The following is a 20955-nucleotide window of genomic DNA, read 5'->3' as shown; positions in this document are numbered from 1 at the left end:
TTATGGCAACCTAAACCCGTTTTGCAGGCATTAGGTAAATTGTAAATTACAGTTACTCCCTATCAGATCATTTCACTGATTACCAATTTGTTAGATTTATACAAAATAATTTATTGAAAGAGAGCAATTCTTTATGACCGTGTAAAAATTCCCTTCATAATTATGACAAAGATACTGCTAAAATATTATTTTATTGCTGATTAGTATTATACCTATACAGCATGCTATATTCATCTCACCTATTGTTGCCTGATGTTAAATATGTGGGGTAGGACAACCCTATTAAAAGTTCAGCTTTGTGTACCTAAAATGGTGACACATTGACTAGTTCATTTGTAAATAGAAGAGCTTTAAAAGGTATTTTACATGAGTGCTAGGTTTTAAAAAAGCATGCCCTATGGCAGTGCAGAATTACCATTACAATGATACTGGGCTGATGTGCATTTCTGCTTGGCTGCGAGCATTATAGAGGGGGCGGGTCTCCAATGCAAGTCATAGTGAACAGGGCTGTGCTGCTCTCATTCACATCTTACTGAGCAGCTGTACAACACATCACACTGGAAATCCCTTGTTAACCAAGCAGAGAAATTCACTAAATCTATGAGAAACAATACTATACCAAACCTCAGGATCTCATCTATTCTATATTGCCATTACAGAGGAGCACAGCCTTCTACCCATCACTACTTTGCAGAGATGATTGATGAGACTGGGATCACGTATTTGATACCTCTTCAACTCGTATCATTGTAGAGAACTGCAACTTTGGGTAAGTAACTGTTTGCTGCAAATCTAAATTTCTCTATAGTGTGATAACTCAAAATGTTGTTTTGACTAGTAATTTAGGTTGAGTAGTAAATTAGGTTTGTTTCAACCTAACGAACCTCATCATAAATCAAAGTTCTGAAACTATTATTAGTTGAACTAGATGAACTTGTGTCTTTTTTTAACCTGACTGTGTAACTAGGGAACTATTTATTCAATTGTTCCTACTATATACATGTTACATTTGAAGATCTGGACAAGCCTTTCTCAACTTTTTCAACACAGAGGAACCCTTGAAATAAATTTCTGGGTCTCGGGGAACCCCTGCTAAAAATTAAAAATCTACAACTCATGTAGTGTGACAGTCAGTGGGAAGAATGCTCCTTACTCTTGTCATCATTGGGAAGAATTACCCCCTTACAGATAGCTAAAAGGAACAATGGTGTCATTGGGAACTTATCTGAGAGGCAGAAATTGCTCATTGCCCAAGGAACCCCTAGCAACCTTTAGGAGGAACCCTAGGCTTCCATTGAACCCTGGTTAAAAAATCCTGATCTGGACTATTGCACAGTGTCATCTTTTAGATTTAGCTCTGAAATCTCATGCATGGGATATTTAAGTGAAGAAATAGTTAAGTGTATTGTTTGTATAGATGCCAATGTTAATTACTGACTACAACCTCAGTGTAGAATGTCCTTATGCAGCCAGAACCCTAAACCCAGTCATTTGTCCTGTGTTTTATGGTAAATGTGCTCATCCCATCTGTGTTAGGATAACTAGTATAAAGATACTGCAGAGGGATCACTATGGATTCCCAATGTAAATGTGTTACTATATAACTGTTTTATTGTGTGTGTGCCAGAGAAAACTATATAGGAAGCAGAAAGAGTATACGAAAAAAAAGACTCTGCTTGGATTATAATAACATGTATCCTTTATAGGCAAAAGCTTCTTAAAACATGTAAAAGGTAGACTATGTAGCTGGAATTTTACATTTGTAGCACCCAATGATTATGTAATTTCAATTGCTTTTCTCAGCTTATTTTACTTAATGAACCTATCTAGATCCATAACTTAAACTTATTGTAGGACTTGTTCATCTCTTTTAACACATCTGTTTTAACACACATTTTTATTTGTGCCTATGCAAGATTTTTGACTGATAATGTGGTAAACATCTTTATTTCCGGCAATTATATATCACTTATAAGGGGTATGCGGTAATTGTCCCCAATTCTCTCAGTAAGTACACTGGCAGTGCTACTTTAAGACTGTAATGGTATTGTTGGCATTGATTCAGTGGGTTGTTTTCCTTACAAGTGTTCAAGGTACTTGTATTAAGTATGCCTGAAACTGATAGATGGTAGATGGGCGAGATGTTCATTTTATTCTTCAGAAACACTGAACGCAAATAAAATAGAAAAATTCTAATAATTTTAACCACTACTTATTGATTGGTTTGCCAGTATTGTAAACACAGCATTGACAGCAATTAAAGCAATGGTGGATTTGATACCTGTGGGATTGAAGATAGGTAATGTAAATATATTAGTGTCCACCATGCATTGTTAATGCATTTGAAATGTCTGTAATAACAGCTTTGTACTGACTGTGCCTAGCAGGGGCCTCGTGATCAGCATTACCACCCTCTAGCCTAGGTGATACCTATTATTTCTTTATAATACGTAAACTGTACTTTCCAAAAATATACAGTATCTATGAGCAGCTGTAATTAGTCATCAATGATATATATAATGTGGATGTTCCCTATTTGGAAATTTTCTGGTTACATTACAGAAAAATGAGAAGAACATGAAAAATGATCTTCTATAAACCTGTAGAATGACATTTCTATGAGAACAGACTTGTCAGATACCTGATATTAGTTACTGTATGGTAATAAAGCAGTCTTGGCTAGACAGATGGGTTTTCACTGACTGCCAGGTGATTGGGCATATAGAGTAATACGTAAGATACCCTTAGGTGATGTGATATGGCTCTGTGCAATAACAGTAATGTGTGGAATTCAAGGAGAAAACCCATTTTTTAAGTCTGAGTTTTTAACTAAACATTAGATCAGATGGAGATATTTAAAAAAAAAAACACACATTTTTGGCTTAGATTCATGGCATTATCAGCATTATACTGGCACGATTTTATTATTTTTGCTGTGCAACTTTTAGGCTCGGTTCACACTCCTGTGACTTGGGATCCAACTTGTGAAATCAAAAGTTGCAGGATATTTGAATTTGTGAAATGCCATGTTTCTCTATGAGAGCCGTTCCAATTAATACTACTGAAGTCGCTGCGACTTTAGAAAGAGTTGCTGCACTACTTTGATGCAACATTGATACAGCTTCAGTGCCAGAGAGTGTAAGTCGTATAAAAGTCACCTAAAAGTTGTAAAAAAGTTGGACCCCAAAGTTGAAAATCACGTGACTTTGGATTCTGCTAGTTGGAACCGAGCCTTAGGGTTTAAGTTAAGGTTAGGTTTAAAATTTTACTTAGAATTGGGTAGGGTTGGGTGGGATTTAGGTTACAGTTTGGGTTATATTTAGGGCTAGGTTCACACCTGCAGGTAAGACCGAGCACATGTTTCAGCGCATTCCTGCATGTTGCATGTAGGGCAGCCAGTTCATTTCAATAGGCTTCCTTATGTAGCAGAAATGCGGAAAATGCTCCACACCGAACCACCTGGTGCTGCGGCACCATGCGGTTTGGTGCAGGTGAAAATGCACACAATAGCAGATGCGCAGGGGGGTTGTCATTACCAATTAATGGCCCATTAATATGTACCAATAGGTTACCGAAAAGCCCTAAGCAATAAACAAATATTTCAACTAGAAGTCAGTCTGTCAGCTATGACATTAATATGTTACAGTAAAAACTTTTACGAGTCCTTCAAACAAGTAGTAAGCTGCCCACTAAGAACTAGCTATATGGATGGTATGCTCATGATTCTGCTCTATGCCTGAAGAAAGTTATCAGCCAGACACAGACTAGGTAAGTGCCGATGCTGATACTACTGATAAGCAAGGGAGCATGTCCCAATGCATGGGAATGTCAGTTCCGGTACTCACCTGGGCTGTGTCTGACAGTTCAAACCATACATAGAGAAAATACAGCCTGTCACTGGATGGGCAAGAGAGCGATACTTTGATTTTTCAGTTTTTTAACTTAAGGCTACTGAAAAGAGTGTACCGGTACTTGCAATGTGCAAGTACTGATCATCTCACGGTACAAACCCGCTGTGGCTAAAGATGAATTGCCAACATCACATTTAGATCTTTGCAATGTTAAAAAGAGAACGGAGAAATCTTCTGTGATGTAAATAGCAGTCACTATTCAATATGACAATTGACAGGACAAGAATACTCTGAGATGGATGAAAGAGATCCCTGATATACAGCAGTGATAGCGTATATGATAAGTCAGTGATTAGTAACAAAATAAACCAGGCGATAAGGGTAAAGACAATTTTTAATTTTAAATCAAAATGATACAGATATTAATTCTGTGAATAAGCCCCAGGGACATTTAGGACATGCATTAATTAAATGCATTTATTCTAAATTTAAGTAAACCTGTCATTTGCTCATAGTAGATAAAATAAGGAGTTTAGTGCATAGAGGGCACCAATGGTAAGCTACAGTTATTTTATTTCTAATCTCCCAAGACACCACCACAAGCTGGAGAAATGGCCAGTACGTCTGAACATAGAAGAATATGTGAAGCTACCTTTGCCTCCCACAATGAAGTGCTTGGTACCTGAGCAGTCAGGTCTAAGATCTGTCACTTGGGGGTGGGGGTAGTCTAGGTAAGTTTCAAGTTTCGAAAGTAAAGGTTTTCAGCATTCTGATGGCTGAGGCAGCAAAGGTAGATTATGTTGCTTTCCACTTTACACATTATGGACGAGATACAGACTCGATCCAAGTGTAAAAGAAAAATACTATTCCAGACTCGATCCAGGTGTAAAAGAAAAATACTATTCTAATGCTTGATGTGTCTAAGTATTTAAAACAATTGTTAATGGTGGCAAGTTTTTTCTTGCACTTTCTTAAACATTACATGAACCCAAAGATCAGTTCTTAAATTACTGGATGGATTAGTGGGGTTGTTAGACTGGAATTTTCTCCAAAGGAAATAGTGTGAACTCACCAAGGGAATTCAGGATGAAATAGGATAGGTTGTCTGAGAAAAATCTCAGAGCTATAGGAATCTGTAGGTCATGTTAGGGGTTCTCTATCAATAAACATATTCTCTCCAGGGCCCATTAAAACAGTCAGACTTGTCTACACATTGAAAGTGAACAGAGAACTTGCATTTGGTTTTTTTCTCAGAAAACCATCCAGCTGTATTCATTATTTCAGGATTATTCATATAGACATTAATATCTTACCAAAAGAGATAATAATTCAGTCATCAGACCATTACTTGAACTTGTCCTTAGATAGCCAGTAAGCCCTGACTTGACCTGCGAAGGGGCACCAGTCATCAATTCTGGGATTGGTTCACTGTAAAACATAGTTCACATGGTACCACGATACATGGGTTTATTATTCAGTATTTTGAATAACACAGGACTTTTTTTAAAATAATAAAATCCCCTTATTAGTTGAATATTGATGTCATCATTTTTAACAAAATATCACAGCAATAATGTGATCTTTCAAACAATTAGAAACATTAAAACATAAATAAGTGATGGCAGAAAAAAGATTGATCCATCGACACCAATGATGGGGCACTATTCCTCCCAATATTAGCAATGATGGGGCACAATGTCTCCCGATAATAGCAATAATGGGGCACTATTCCTCCTACGGATCACAGGCACCATACAACTGAACACCACACCTGAGGCATTGTTTACTCTCACTGATGCAGGGACTGGGATCTTTTCTACCCCTACTGGCTACAATCCTCCCCCCCAAAAGTCTAAAAGACAGTAAATTGGCCCTTTATTTGAAAGTTTGGACACCCCCACCTTTATGTACATGAAATTTAATCCACTAATAATTTACTTGGCACGGAAATTTTAACAGCCATTAGATTAATATATCTAAAGCTAAAAATGTTCTTCCATTTGGATAGAGTAAGGACTTTTTCACACTCGCAATGGACTGAAGTGCTCTTTGAGGAGCTACTTGCAATCAGATCGCTTTTCAGAGGGCATTTGAGAAGCAGTGAGGAGGCATTAAATAGGCCCCTTCACTGCCTGCTTTACCTCTTTAATGTCACACTACTGCACCACAATCACATGCATTGCATGCGGTTGCAGTGTGGCCCCACTAAACTCAATAGACACGTTTCACAGGCAGTAAAGATTTATTGCCATGGCATCCATACAGCCCCATCTGGACGTATTGGGACAGTTCAAGTAGGCAGCCAGGGGGGCAGTAAAACCATGTCTCAGTCGCCATTTGGATGCAGGCTGTAATAAAAACCTGACAGGGGTCTTAACACCTTGCCAATCTATGCAAAATACACATAAATTGGCTTTAGATTCACTTTAAGCAACATTAGAAGTAAACAAATAATTGTGCTGTGGTTTCGTAGAAATAGTTTGGTATGGGATGGCAATATCTCCTGTAACTGTATGAATTTGTACCCTTTTTTTCTGTCAGTAGGAACATCAGTTTTACTAAATATCTATATAGAGAAGTGTATGTGTGTGTGTAAGGGGGGGGGGGGGTACAGGTAAGGTATGGAGCTTGCAAATCATCACACTGGTCAAATACCGCTCCACATTTCTAAAGTACCAAGCAGTGTAGCGCCATTACTGCAACCACTGGCAATTGTAGTGGACCCTAGAAAAGCCCTATTGAATATGCTATGAGGCCTCACATGGTCTATAACATTGGAAAAGCCCCAGGTAAATGCAAGATCTAAGATCATCCACTAAAAAGTCCTGCTATATCTGCCTTAAGAAATGATAGAGGGAATCCATGGTATGACATACTATTGTGTTGTCATTATACCATATAGTCAGTTTGAAGTGCTGTATAGATAGAATACAGAGACATTGCTGACCTGATTTTCAGAAAATGCTAGTGGTGTGGCTCAAATGCTGATCCAAAGGTTTCAGATACTCCTAAGACAGACCTGAAAAAAATATTGAGATGGATAGTTGAGTTGTCAAACTGACTTGCTTATTCCAGGTCAGTGACTCAGAATGCATTAAAGGCAGAAATAGCCAGTCAGCCAGTATTCCCAGATGAAAGTCAGCAATGGGATTCCTCGTGTTTTCTTAGCATTGTTCCAGTAAAGATTTGTTTTTTTTTAGATAGCCAATACAACTAATTTAAAGGTGAACTCCATGCAGATATTAAAAAATCCTAAAGAATGCAGGTATGCATTCAATCATTTTCAAATGTAACTAGCAAAAGTGCTAAAATTTGACATGATGTCAATTTTGTGTAGTCCCCCTTAAGCCTAGTACACACCATTTATTTTTTACTGGCAGTTTGGGTCAAAGCCGCTGTACTAAAATCGGATGTTAGTACAGCGATCTCCTCTTCTGGGCTATTCTCACAGGGGGATGGCCCCTCTGCCAGAACACTCTGGCCATTGGCACAGAGCACTGATCAGGAGCCAGTTGGCCACAGGTTTTCCAGCATACACGTCCGACAGAACCTGGCCGAATTGCCGGATTCTATCAGACCAGCTGCCATACACACAGGCTGAATGTCAGCTGGTTTTTATTGACTGTGATCTGACATGTGTGTACTAGGCTATACAGTAGAACCCAGACTGTGAGATGGAGGGCAGCAGTATTAGGTACGTGCTGATAAGTGGAAAGAAGAGATGAATTGTATTTTGCTACTTCTTTATGGTGCAGTCATAGGCTGTGGGCAAGGAGGTGACCAAGTTGTATTGCATGTGTAGTGGAGAAAAGTCAGGTCACCAGACCTGGTTGTGCTGCCTGACAGAGCTGTGTAAATCTCAGGAGTGGATATGCATACTTTGCCTGGTAGAATAGTTCATAAATACGTATTCTGTGTGTCTGTTTTGCCTGGAATTCAGCATTACAAAATTTCAAGTGTTAAAATGTTTACCACATATTTTGCAGTGATAATTTTGTGATCCATTCGGCCTTTAGTCTGTAGTTAGCAATCTCTCATGCTTTCAATTTAGGAAACTAGAATTCTACAGAAATATTAATGTTATTTTGGAGAATTCTAAGTAATTTCCTTAGAGGAAGAAGGCAGGAAGATATTAATAGGGGAATTTTTCCTTTACTAGTACATATTTTACCTTGTGTGTGTAACCCTATATATAGCTGAAAAGTGAGAAGTCAAAGAGACCTATTAATACACAAATGACCTAGATATAAGATACAGAGGCATCACACATATCTAAGACATGAGAAAAATGTCATTATTTATTAAAAATAGGATACTTGCACTCACTCTAAAAAAATGTTGTCTGCATGCATTGAGCAATGGATTAGAACTGCCAGCAGAATAGAACACTAGGTACAAACACTAAAAAACAGGTTAAGGTTGGCTAGGGCAGTGCTAGTGGCCAACCCCCATCTGCTAACATAGCCTCAGTTAGTAGCAAGCAGTTAAAAGGCACAAACAAACTCCAATTGAAAACCGCAAACATAACTAGAGGGGCAACTGCTATGTTCTTCAATGAATGCAGAGAAAATGATGGGTACAAATCTCCTATTTTCTCTTCTGTACACTGAGGGACACAATGACCAGGGCTTTTTTTCTCAGAGAATAGGCCACCTTCTGAGTCACCCTTCGTCTTTGCCCCCTACCCACCTTTGAGCAGGGTCCCTAGGTTTCACCCCCTACCCACCTTCCAGTACAGCCCCTTTTAGAGAATGCAGAACAAAGTATCATTTGTGCTACTAAGTATTTTGTATGGTATTTGATAGACCCCACCCCAGCAACAATAGACCCCCTCCAGCAACAATAGACCCTCCTGCAGCAATAGACCCCCCACAACAAAATACCACCCTAGAAACAATAGACCCCCATCAGCAACAACAGATCTCCCAGTAGCTAGCATCAATAGACCCTCCAACAGCCAGCAACAATAAACCTCTCCCAGCAACAATTTACCCCCTAGCAAAATAAGACCCCCCACCAGCCACAATAGACATACCTGGCAACAGTAGACCCCTACACAAAGATAGATCCCCACCAGCGACAATAGATCCCCCAACAGCCAGCATCGATAGACCTTCAGGCACACCCCAGCACTCCTTGCTATAAAATACATTCAGTGCTAGAGGTGCCGGAACTGCGTTCCCCCGCGTTCCCGCTGAAAAAAAGCCCTGACAATGATATCTGTAGATGTTGACCACTTTACCAGGCAGTATCCACAAGAGCAAAGATAAGAACAACAAAACAGGATCAGAAAGCCAGAGATATCACACTGCTGCCTGGAAGTCCTTACACCCAAAATGTGAACCTGGAATCTGTCATCACAAATGTCCATCAAAGAATCTATTTTTGGGAGAGCAGCAATGGGAAGCAAGGTCAGAGAAAAGGGGGATTTGTCCCATTGGAGAGAATTTCCCGTTAAAGGATCCAGGTGTCATTTTGCACAAAACAGACCACTTTGAAGGAGACCACCATTAGACCCAGAACTTACATACCTGCAAAGTGGCGTCCATCTGCAATAGCACAGAAGGTGGGAACATGGAAATTAAATGGGGGTTTCTGAAGTTTCCCTGGCAGAGGAAACCCCCTGGTAAGACTGGTGTCCATAAATAGACCCAGGTACTACAGGCAGAAGGAAGGAATCATGGATGATTTCTTTGGATTTAGAATTCAAGAAAATTCTTGAATAGTGCTCATAATTATCGAGAGATTATTCTCCATCTTGGAAAACCATTCAGAAGTATAGTGTCCGCTTAGCCCACAATCGAGACTCCCTGAAATCATAACAGGACCAACAGCGGGAACAACACCTTGGTGAACACCCTGTGGATAATGCTAGCCCGAATGGATGTGCCACAAATTAGTAATGTTACTCTCCTATCCCCTAGGAAACCTATGATGGTTGCTACAATGAGGTTTACAGTGCAGATTGTGTGAATATGCTCTCATCGTAAGCAGGAGGAGTGGGGGTGCTTCCTAGCTGTTACATGCTGTGTTCTGGCTGACTGCATAGGGAAGAGTTGCTTTGACACAACCAGTGTAGTATGTTACATGTTTTTTCATCGCAAGTTTCTGGTGAGTGTCCAATTCTCCTTTAGGGGTTGTATAACCATACACCAGAAGATATGGTGAAATCATCCTTGGTGGTGGAAGAAACAATCTGGGAGGAATTGTGCACTTGCACGTATTCATTTACAAACTTTAGGATCACAATATAATAACACAGACCGTACATTTACTGCGGCAGGTCAGCTCTATTGCGCGAAATCACATACCTGTATGTGATTCCGTGCAATAGCCTCTAGGGGGCATGCGCGTGCTGCCCGAGACCCGATTGTGCGCTGCTTTGAGAGAGGTGGAGCCAATCAGTGGGTCCGGCGGATCATTCCCGAGAAAGGCAGAACGGCGGTCTGCCTATGTAAAAAAGGCAGATCGCCGTTCTCACAGGGGAGAAGATGTAGATCCTGTGTTCCCCCAGTCGGAGCAAACCCCCCCACAGTTAGCAAGCACCCCCTAGGGACACTTTAACCCTTTCGATTGCCCCTGATGTTAACCCCTTCCCTGCCAATGTCAGTAGTACAGTGACAGTGTCTTTTTTTTAGCGCTGATCACTGGTCCCTAGAATAAAGTGTCAAAAGTATCAGTTAGATATCTGATTTGTCCACTGCAATGTCGCAATCCCACTATAAGTCGATGATCGCCGTTACCAGTAAAAAGAAAATTCCATAAAAACATCCCATCGTTTGTAGATGCAATAACTTTTATGCAAACCAATCAATATTCACTTATTGAGATTTTTTTTTTTTTTTTTACAAAAAATATGTAGCAGAATACATATTGGCCTAAATTCGATTTTTATTGGATGAGTTTTTAGCAGACAGTAAAAAAATATTGTTTTTTTTTTTCACAATTGTCGCTTTTTTTGTTTATAGCGCATAAAATAAAAACTGCATAGGTGATCAAATACCACCAAAAGAAAGCTCAATTTGTGGGAAAAAAAGACATCAATTTATTTTGAGTACAGCGTCGCACAACCGCGCAATTGACCGTTAAAGTAACGCAGTGTCATATAGCAAAAAATGGCCTGGTCAGGAAGGAGGTAAAACCTTCCGGGGCTGAAGTGGTTAAGTTGGTAAGAAATAAATGAATGGTGGACTAGTGAGTAGCTGTAACTAAGTGTAAGCACTGACAGGCTATTTACAAGTATGCACGGCACACACCCGCTCACTGGAAACCTTTTGTGCTTAGTGAATTGCTTGCACATTGCTTTGTTAGGTTAATATGATCTCTCTTGTAATGGAAATAGAAATCTTTAGACTTGCTGTGATCTTCTGCATTGAGTCCAAACAGAGATTTTGAATACCCCAATGTACACATAACTATGCCCCAGTGGAACATAAACACTGCCCTGCCAAAAAAGTAGTTGGAGGGTTCACAAAAGGGCAGCCAAAGATCATTTTCATATGTTGTCACACGATATGGTTTTTGAGCCGCCATTAGGTCACAAGTGTGGAGGGCAGACAAATTTCAAAGTCTCTAAGATTTCTGCAACACATTGTGGTTAAACACATCCTTTTTATTATGTCTAGCAGGGATCTTTAGTTAACTGAAAATGTATTCTGTAAAATCATACTGAAAAATGATTTAAAATGTCTGTGTATTTCCAAAATAATTTTAAATGCGATATTATTTATTTGTATATTCTGTACTGTTAGTGCATAATTTAAGACTTCTTTTTTTTCTTATTTCTTTTTTCTTTTTTTATATTTAACACTTTTGTTTAGTCCGTTAAATACACAATAAAGTGCAAAATGATGATCTTGCATGAAAAATAGAGAACTTGTGAACTCCTGTGCATGCTGCAATGTTTTCTCCCAAGCAGGCATATCAGCCCTGTCCAAATCACCCCTGTGAACTACAAAATCATGCCCCCCCCCCCCCCACACACAATTTTGCGGACACGAGAAAAGGGGAAGGTGTTCTGTAGTCCTGACACTTTTCCTAGCTAATGGGCCATGCACACTATACAATTGTCTTTAGATTTTTTCCTTTAGATTTACCAAAACCATATAATATAAAGTCAAACCTAAACACTTTCAATTTGTATGCAGTCAGACAGGCCCCTGCACTACATAGTAAAGGAAAATCTAAAGCAGGGGTAATGAATTAAAATTCAAGGAGGTCCGGTCACTAAAATTTTCTTTGGGCCGAGGTCCGAATCTGAAGTCTGTGCTATGACTCAGAAAGATGGGCAAAACAAAACGTGTCTATCAGCGTTGCTCTTAACATAAAATATGCCCATTTGAGTGCCCCTTAACATAAAATAAGGGGCACGCTGATGGGCACATTTTATGTTAGGGGGCACTCTGATGGGCACATTTTTTGTTAGGGGGCATGCTGATGGGAACATTTTATGTTAGGGGGGCACTCTAATGGGCATATTTTATTTTATGGGGCACTCTAATGGGCACAAATGTGCCCATCTGTGTGCCTCTTAACAAAATATGCCCATCAGTCTGCATTTTATAAAAATAAGCAACCCCCTAAAAAAATGTGCCCCACATAACTTTGGGAGCGGAAAATGCCAGAGCCAGGAGCCGCGAACATCAGGGGAGCGGGGCGTGCATGCGATGTCACGCCCCAGCTCGCAGCTAGGCTGAGTGTGAGAGTCAGGAGCTGCAATTTGGAGGAGGGGGGGGGGCGCTCACGTGAAGTCACGCACCAACTTGCGGCCAGCTGGGAGGGAGCTGAAGAAAGAAGCAGGGGCCAGGGCACACACACGGGATGTCACTGGTTGCTGGGACACCCGCATTCCCAGCAAACCAATGACTACTTACAGTGACGGCCTGACGGGTCTGGGGCGGAAGCATCGTGCGGGTCGCTCCAGGACCTCGGGCTGCCATTTAATGATGGCTGATCTAAAGGAACTCTAACAACAAAAGTTGTATAGTGTGTATCCAACTTTAGGGTGACAAAGCTGCTTCTCCCTGGATACACTATAGTCAGTGAGTGTTGTAGGACAGAATTTGTGACAATCGCCAGGTGAAAATAGCTGAGAAATAAAAACGAATGCAGTCACCAGTTCTAAGGACTGGTAAGCTGCAATATATACATTTTTGAACCTTGGGTTTAGAACCGCCGGATTACATTTTTTTAAAAAGACAAAATACAAGTCTTTTCAGCTGAGTTTATTGTGTCACTTGAATTTTCTACCATATCCATGTAGAATTCATGAAAGAAAATAAAAGAACACAGGTTTTTCCATATACAACAGAAGACAGTTCTCAGCCCCCGTTCACACTGAATGCGGCTTTGAAATCATGCTACTTCAACGCGATTTCAAAGCTGCTGGTCATTGCGATTTTCATGTGAGGCTTGCCGACATCTGTGCGATTTCATACACAGTGGTCAATGCAAGTCGCACAGGAATTTGCCAAAAATAGTTCAGGAACTTTTTTACAAATTATCCATAGGCACAAATACGGTGTGACTTGTCATGCAATTTTGAACTGTCAAACTGCATGATAAGTCGCACAAGTGTGAACGGGGGCTAAATCTACTAGACACAATTGTGATGTGTTAAATGGAATACCATTTCTTTAAAGAGAAACTATAATCATTTAATGGATCAATGTATTTTTGTTAGATTTTTTTTTTAATTACCTAACACATATTTGGTTATTCACAGTGCCGTTTCACACTTGTGCGATGCGGGAAGGCTGCGAATTCGCAGCCTGTTCCCGCATTGCATCCGCACAAGAGGCAGTTCACACTGCCGTATGCGATACGCAGGGGGTGTCAATTAAATGTTAACGACACCCCCAGTTTGATCGCATATCGCAGTGCGATCTGACAGTTCGCACAGGATCGGATCGCACAAGTGTGAACCACTGTGCGATCCGATCCTGATGCGGCTGAAAAAAAGGGTCCTGTGCGTCTTTTGTGCGGCTACAGTGCGAATTTCAGCCATACATTTGTATGGCTGAATTCATATCCGCACATGAGATCGCATGTAATGAAGGAGAAGTGCGCTCCGAATTACATGCGATCAGCGCACCCACAGTAGTGTGAACCGGCACTTAATGTGAATACAGCTTTACCTTATTTACTAACATTCACTTTGCAAAATAAACACAATGAACAGCCTCCATTACTTTAGTAAAGCAAGTGTGTTGAGTTCAGGCTTTACATCAAAGAAGCAAACTGTATCAAAAATGAAATAATATAAACAGGCCAACCAGCATTGGCTTTTATATTTATCTCAGTATAGGTTTCATACATCCATGCATATAGGTTTTCATGAATCCACCCATCCATATAGGTTTCCATTAAATTAATCTATCATGTATAAAGTAACATTACAACATTACAGAACTCACTGAAACAATGGTAGATTTGTAGTAATGGAACAGCAATATTGCCTTGTATTTAAAGGTCCAATGCTATAAATAAGGAGGCAGTGAGTGCTAAATAGTGGCAGTGAGTGTACATTTTATACTAATACAACAACTGTAACATTAATCTGTAGACTGATCAAATCATCTGTATGACCAATAGATACTTTCTAGATGACAGGTTCCCAGAAAAGCCCAGGAAACTTGAAAATTCTCCTTTGCAGCGGGGCTGTTCCTGCACTGCAAGGGTTAATTGCTCACTTAGATCCAGGGTGCATAGTAAAGAAGTCTTACGTACCCGATCCTTTACTACTCTGCACTGCTAGACTGGTGCCTGTACCCTTCCCCGTGCTCAAGTGGTCTAGGTCCTGCTGACATCAAGTCCAATGCATTGGATGGAATAAGGCAAAGGGACAGTCCACTGCTGGAGCATGGGGAAATGCTGTCTGCTAGTGGAGCGGAGTAAAAGTGGCTTTACTCTCCCCTAGAATAAAAAAGCAGTTAATCCACCCAGTGTGGGGACAGCCCCACTGCAAGGGAGAATGTTCAGATTCCCCACAGTTGGGTTTTAAAGCAGATCTATGGGACCTGAATCAGGATGATAACACAAGCAGATCACGCAGTCAGCACAATTGCTCAGTTCATTTCCAGAGTGGTATAATAGGACTCTGTAAACCTATATCACCCCATTAGGGTGTATTTTCTTTAGTTTTGCATAGAGTAGGGAAGGGTTATCACCCCTATCTGTTTTTATTGCTGTCTGTGTCGTTGCTGGGGAGACAAACCCTCTCTATTTGTACCAGTGACCATTATCACCGAGACTGAAAGTGAGGGGAAATCCAGAGTTTGGAGTTGTTAACAAAACAAGAAAAAGGGGAAGTCTTTTATATTTTAGACAAACATGAACTACAGCTTTCCAGGTTGCACTGTGGCCTGCCCTTTCTGCTAAACGAAACTGCCTATTGGCCCAGAGAGCTGCCGATCACAGTCTGTGGCCATCAGACAAGGGGAGCAGGAAGGCATAGGTCACAGGGAAATGTGGTTGCTGTTTGCTTAAAGAAGAATGCCAGATATGGCTATTTTTACAAATTTCAATTGGTCTGACTTGGACAAATAAAAGTACAGTATGTACTCTATATTACCAAAAGTATTGGGACACCTGACTTTACATGCACATGAACTTTAATGGCATCCCAGTCTTAGTCTGTAAGTACCAATATCGAGTTGGCTCACCCTTTGCAGCTTTAACAGCTTCAACTCCTCTGGGAAGACTGTCCACAAGGTTTAGGAGTGTATCTATGGGAATGTTTGACCATTCTTCCAGAAGAGCATTTGTGAGTTCAGGCACTGATGTTGAACAAGAAGGCCTGGCTTGCAGTCTCCGCTCTAATTCATCCCAAAGGTGTTCTATCGGGTTGAGTTGCAGGCCAATCAAGTTCCTCCACCTCAAATTCGCTTATCCATGTCTTTATGGACCTTGCTTTGTGCACTGGTCAGAATCATTTGGTGGATGGGGGGGAGGGGTTTAAGTGTGGGGTTGTGTTTCCGGGGTTGGGCTTGGCCCCTTAGATTCAGTGAATGGAACTCTTAAGGTGCCAGCATACCAGAGTCTCGCCTGCCATTAGCATTAATAAAAATAAAAATGATCGAGCTTCGAGGGTTGTAGCTCGGCGACCTGGGGTTACAGAGACCCCAAATTTGGGGGGTAGGTACCTAAAGTCCTACCCCACCACTGGTCATCTATGGTTCTGAAGATACAGGGCTTCTTGCGCAGCCTGTCAGAATCTGTTTGTAGCAGACTGACAGGATGAGCTCACAGTGCCTCTGATTTCTTGTCAGAGGCACTGAGCTCAATGGACCGCTTGGAGCCTTGGACCAATGGTAAAGCACCATTGGTCCAAGCTGTCCAATAAAAATGCTGCAGTGGAGGCTCTCCTCTCAATGCAGTGTGTAAGACAAATGCTCCCTTCCAGCCCAGTCCTCTTAACTACAAGGAAAAAAACATGGGTTTATGGGTAGAAGGTTTACCCATAATCCCGTGTTTTTCTCACACAGTTCAGAGGGTGAATATGTTGCTGCTGAAAAGGTACTTTTTTAATCAAGCAAAATAAGATATTATTATGCTATACTGTATGTTAATACATAATAATTTATTATTTATCTATTTCCATTAAAATTCTTGTTTGAAGTTATAACTTCAAACTTCAGTAATTTGTCCATTAAGTCACCTGCTTGAGTACAGTTTTTTAAAATATAGTAAGTTACCTTAAAAACAATATATATTACTTACTTATGGTAATTAACCACTTGTCACCCAGATCAATTCTGACACTTCTCTCCTACATGTAAAAATCACCATTTTTTTGCTAGAAAATTACTCAGTTTTCTTAAACATTATATATATATTTTAGTAGACGCCCTAGGGAATAAAATGATGGTCATTGCAACTTTTTATGTCACACGGTATTTGTGCAGCAATTTTTCAAACGCATTTTAAGGAGAAAAAACAAAACGGTTTCAAAAACACTTCAGTTAGCCCAATTTTTTTATATAATGTGAAAGATGAGGTTACACTGAGTAAATAGATACCTAACATGTCACAATTTAAAACTGCGCACACTCATGAAATGGCGCCAAACTTCAGTACTTTAAAATCTCCATATGCCACGCTTATTTGTCTGGGGGAATCTGACTGACTGCCTGCTTTCTGACGCGCTGATTTTTAAGCGTAAGCCAATTGGCTAAAGATGAAGATGACATTTTTCATCTCACACCGCTGGGCTATACTGTGGGGGTTTATTCACTAAATAATATGGGGGTTGTATCTGGCTCTGATACTAGCCAATGCCTTACCAGCCACTGACCTTACCGCACGTCCCTGCTGGCCAATCTCGGAAGAAGATGCAAAAAACTGTAGTAGCCACCACCACTACTACATTACTAGCTTCTGTCTTCCAGGTCCCAGGCCAAGCAGGTGCCCTGCTGCTTAGTGAACACAGGAGGTCCCTCACTTGGCACAGGTACCATTCAGTGTACATGTTACATTTTCTCAATGAATGCAGAGTGTTCTCTGATTGAATGAGGTGGAAATAAGGGGCAGTCACATCTCATCCAATCAGAGAACATTGTGCATTGTCTGGAATAATGCAAAGTGTTCCCTGAATGGCACCCATGCCAAGCCAGCAGCTGTCCTTCTGCTTAGTGAACATAGGAGGTCCCTCGCTTGGCACAGGTGCCATTCAGTGTACACGTTACATTTTCTCAATGAATGCAGAGTGTTCTCTGATTGAATGAGGTGGAGAGACGGGGCAGTCACATCTCATCCAATCAGAGAACATTGTGCATTCTCTGGAATAATGCAAAGTGTTCCCTAAATGGCACCCATGCCAAGCAAGCAGCTGCCCTGCTGTTTAGTGAACTCAGGAGGTCGCTTGCTTGGCATGGGTGCCATTCAGTGTACATGTTACATTTTCTCAATGAATGCAGAGTGTTCTCTGATTGAATGAGGTGGAAAGATGGGACAGTCACATCTCATCCAATCAGAGAACATTGTGCATTCTCTGGAATAATGCAAAGTGTTCCCTGAGTGGCACCCATGCCAAGCCAGCAGCTGTCCTTCTGCTTAGTGAACACAGGAGGTCGCTTGCTTGGCATGGGTGCCATTCAGGGAACACTTTGTATTATTCCAGTGAATGCAAAATGTTCTCTGATTAAGACCCAGAAGCTAGCAGCAATCATTGTAGTAGCAGTGCCTACTACAGTAATTTCCCACTCCCACTTGTAAACTATGTAAAAAATATGCATACCTGGAATTCAGCTTTAATAAAGTGTCCCAATTTACATAGATCTCCTGCCAGTCTAGAAATGAACTGAGCAAGGATACCTGCAATGGAAGGAGTTTGTATTTATCATGCTAAGCTCTAACAAGCAGGGCCCTCTGATTCCTCCTGTATTGAATTGTATTGTAACTGTACTGTCTGCCCATGTGTTGTAAAGCACCGAGCAAACTGTTGGCGTTATATAAATCCTGTATTATAATAATAATAATAATAATAATAATAATAATAACACTAACATACTAACATTAGCGTCAAGATAAATTCTATTTGTAAAACAAAATTCACAAAGGGAGCAGGTATTTTTAATCTGCAGTGACCAGGCACGGAACAATAATAAAAGCCTATATCAATATATATCAATATACTGCTTTAATTTACAGTACTGCAAAAAGTGCAAAAACTGATTATTTTTTTTATTAGTGGTCATTTATATAAGGTGTTTAAAAGCATATTTTTTCAAGTTTTCTCAAGACAAGTTAATTTTCTATTTAATATGTATTACTTGTGTTTTGTAGGAAATTTTGCTTTGCCCCGGACTATATAATGCAAGTCTCAGTTCCGCCAAACGTTCACAGCAAAATGAGGTTTCAGAAGATGTTGGTGCAGTGCCATCTAGTGGATTATATTTAGATGACAGCGTGGAAGATTGCTTCAGCGTATTCTACTTTTGGAACTATGGCTGCAAGTTCATTAACTGCTACAAAACTTATCCAAGATACTCAGAGATGTGACATTACCATTAAGCTTCACTACAACTACACAGGAAAATCTTTAAAATGCAATGGCGATCAAATGGACAAAACCAGTATGCTGTTTCTTATCATATGCAGCTTTATAGTACTGGAAAACCTGATGGTACTTATTGCTATATGGAAAAATAACCGATTCCATAACAGGATGTACTTCTTTATTGGCAACCTTGCACTTTGTGATTTACTTGCCGGAATTGCTTATATAGTCAATATCCTTATGTCTGGAGCCAATACATGTACTATTTCGCTGACAGCATGGTTTGTCAGGGAGGGCAGTATGTTTGTCGCCCTGGGAGCATCCACATTCAGTTTGTTGGCAATTGCCATTGAAAGACACTTGACAATGATAAAAATGAGGCCTTATGATGCCAATAAGAAATATCGCGTATTTCTACTCATCGGGACCTGTTGGCTTATTTCCTTTTCATTAGGGGCCTTGCCAATTCTTGGCTGGAATTGCATTAACAACTTAGATGACTGTTCTACAGTACTACCTCTGTATTCCAAAAAGTATGTTGGATTTTGCATTAGCATTTTCATAGCCATCCTGATAGCCATAGTCATCCTCTATGCGAGGATCTATATCTTGGTGAAGTCAAGCAGCAGGAGAGTCACAAACCATAGCAATTCAGAGAGATCAATGGCACTCCTTAGGACTGTTGTCATTGTCGTGGGGGTGTTTATTGCCTGCTGGTCACCTTTATTCATCCTCCTTTTAATCGATGTAGCCTGTAAAGTTTTGGAATGCCAGATACTTTATAAAGTTCAATGGTTTATTGCTCTGGCTGTCCTCAATTCAGCCTTGAATCCTCTCATCTACACTCTGGCCAGCAAGGAGATGCGACGGGCTTTTTTCCGCCTGGTGTGTGGCTGCTTGGCTAAGTCCAGTGCCTCAAGGTCTCTACCGATTCAGCCAACACCTGACCAAAGCCGGAGCAAATCCAGCAGTGGCAGTAATTCTCCAAAACACAAAGGAATTATACAAATCAATTCTCAAAGCAAAGAGGACAAAAGTGAATCTTCATTTCAGAATGGAACCATCATCAAATGACTTTCTGCTATGCATGAGTAGTTTACAGTCTGCTCTGTATTAGGACTAAACAGACTAAAAAAGACAGTAGAAACTGTAAATATATATATATATTTTTTTTGTTTTAGTTTCCCTGCACTTAAATTATAACAACTGACATAGTAACATGATGTTCTATATTTAATGCATGGATTTCTACATTTTTATACAATGCTGTAACTCAGGTAATAGATTGCATGTTACAATTAGTTACATTTTTAATGCTTGTATGCAGAAATCCCAGAATCTTGTCTATACAATTTAAAATTATACTCAGTGAGTGTATATCTTATATCTGTAGACTTTTCTAAATTAGACAGATAACACTATTATGCAGCAGTCTTATTGAAAGGTCAACAAATAAAAATATGTTTTTTACATTATGCATTTTGGGGTATTTAGTTTGGTTGTTTGTTACTCGAAAAAAAATATTTCTAGTACCGTAACAGAGAGTGAATACTGAGTGTTAACTCGGGAGACTGATACTGTAGGCTTAGAGCGGCACAGAACTGGTATAGTACTTGTCAGAACAGAGAGAACCATGTACATTACAATTGATGGGCGTTACATATTTAACAATATGACTCTGAAATGTAACAGTTCTTTTTCTTACAGATTATTAGGCACAAGATGGAGGATTCCCCATTATATGAACCCTCATTGCATTACAAAATGCAGTTGTAGCAATATTTCCAGGCCTGGGGCCTGAAGTAGGTCTGTCAATAGTACCGGTAACACTTCCAATACATTTAAGTTGTGAACTCAGGTGTGAGAACTGAGACAATGACCATTCCGGCATCTTTGGTTTGTTTGGTTTTATTGTATTTAGGGGATGGGAGAAGGGAATGAGTGGGATACTCCTCTGGATCTTCTAGGCTTAACTGGGACTTTGTACAAAAAATGCTCATGAACGCTGTCTTGGTGCCAGCTGAATGCCGACCAGCGCTTCCTGACGCTTCAAATGCTGCTTGACTGACTTAGTGCTGAAACCTCGACTTTAACATGGATTGTTAG

The 20955-nt window shown here is 40.2% G+C and overlaps 1 protein-coding gene across 1 annotated transcript; it reads left to right on the top strand.

Annotated features, from left to right (window-relative positions):
• The first annotated feature begins 536 nt into the window (after window positions 1-536).
• S1PR3 (sphingosine-1-phosphate receptor 3) lies at window positions 537-20287 on the top strand. Its single transcript, XM_082253434.1, has 2 exons — window positions 537-769; window positions 18636-20287. The coding sequence occupies exon 2, from the start codon at window positions 18751-18753 to the stop codon at window positions 19921-19923; it is 1173 nt and encodes a 390-aa protein (XP_082109560.1). The 5' UTR covers window positions 537-769; window positions 18636-18750; the 3' UTR covers window positions 19924-20287.
• The last annotated feature ends 668 nt before the right edge of the window (window positions 20288-20955 follow it).

This window comes from Pelophylax lessonae (assembly GCF_965119305.1).
Source record: "Pelophylax lessonae genome assembly, chromosome: 1".
Lineage (NCBI taxonomy): Eukaryota > Metazoa > Chordata > Amphibia > Anura > Ranidae > Pelophylax > Pelophylax lessonae.
Note: the sequence above shows the minus strand (reverse complement) of the source record. Positions and strands in the feature narration are given on the sequence as shown.

Bases quoted from the DNA above. Each gene is read 5' to 3' on its own strand.
- S1PR3 (XM_082253434.1), top strand. From the start codon at position 18,751: ATGACAGCGTGGAAGATTGCTTCAGCGTATTCTACTTTTGGAACTATG.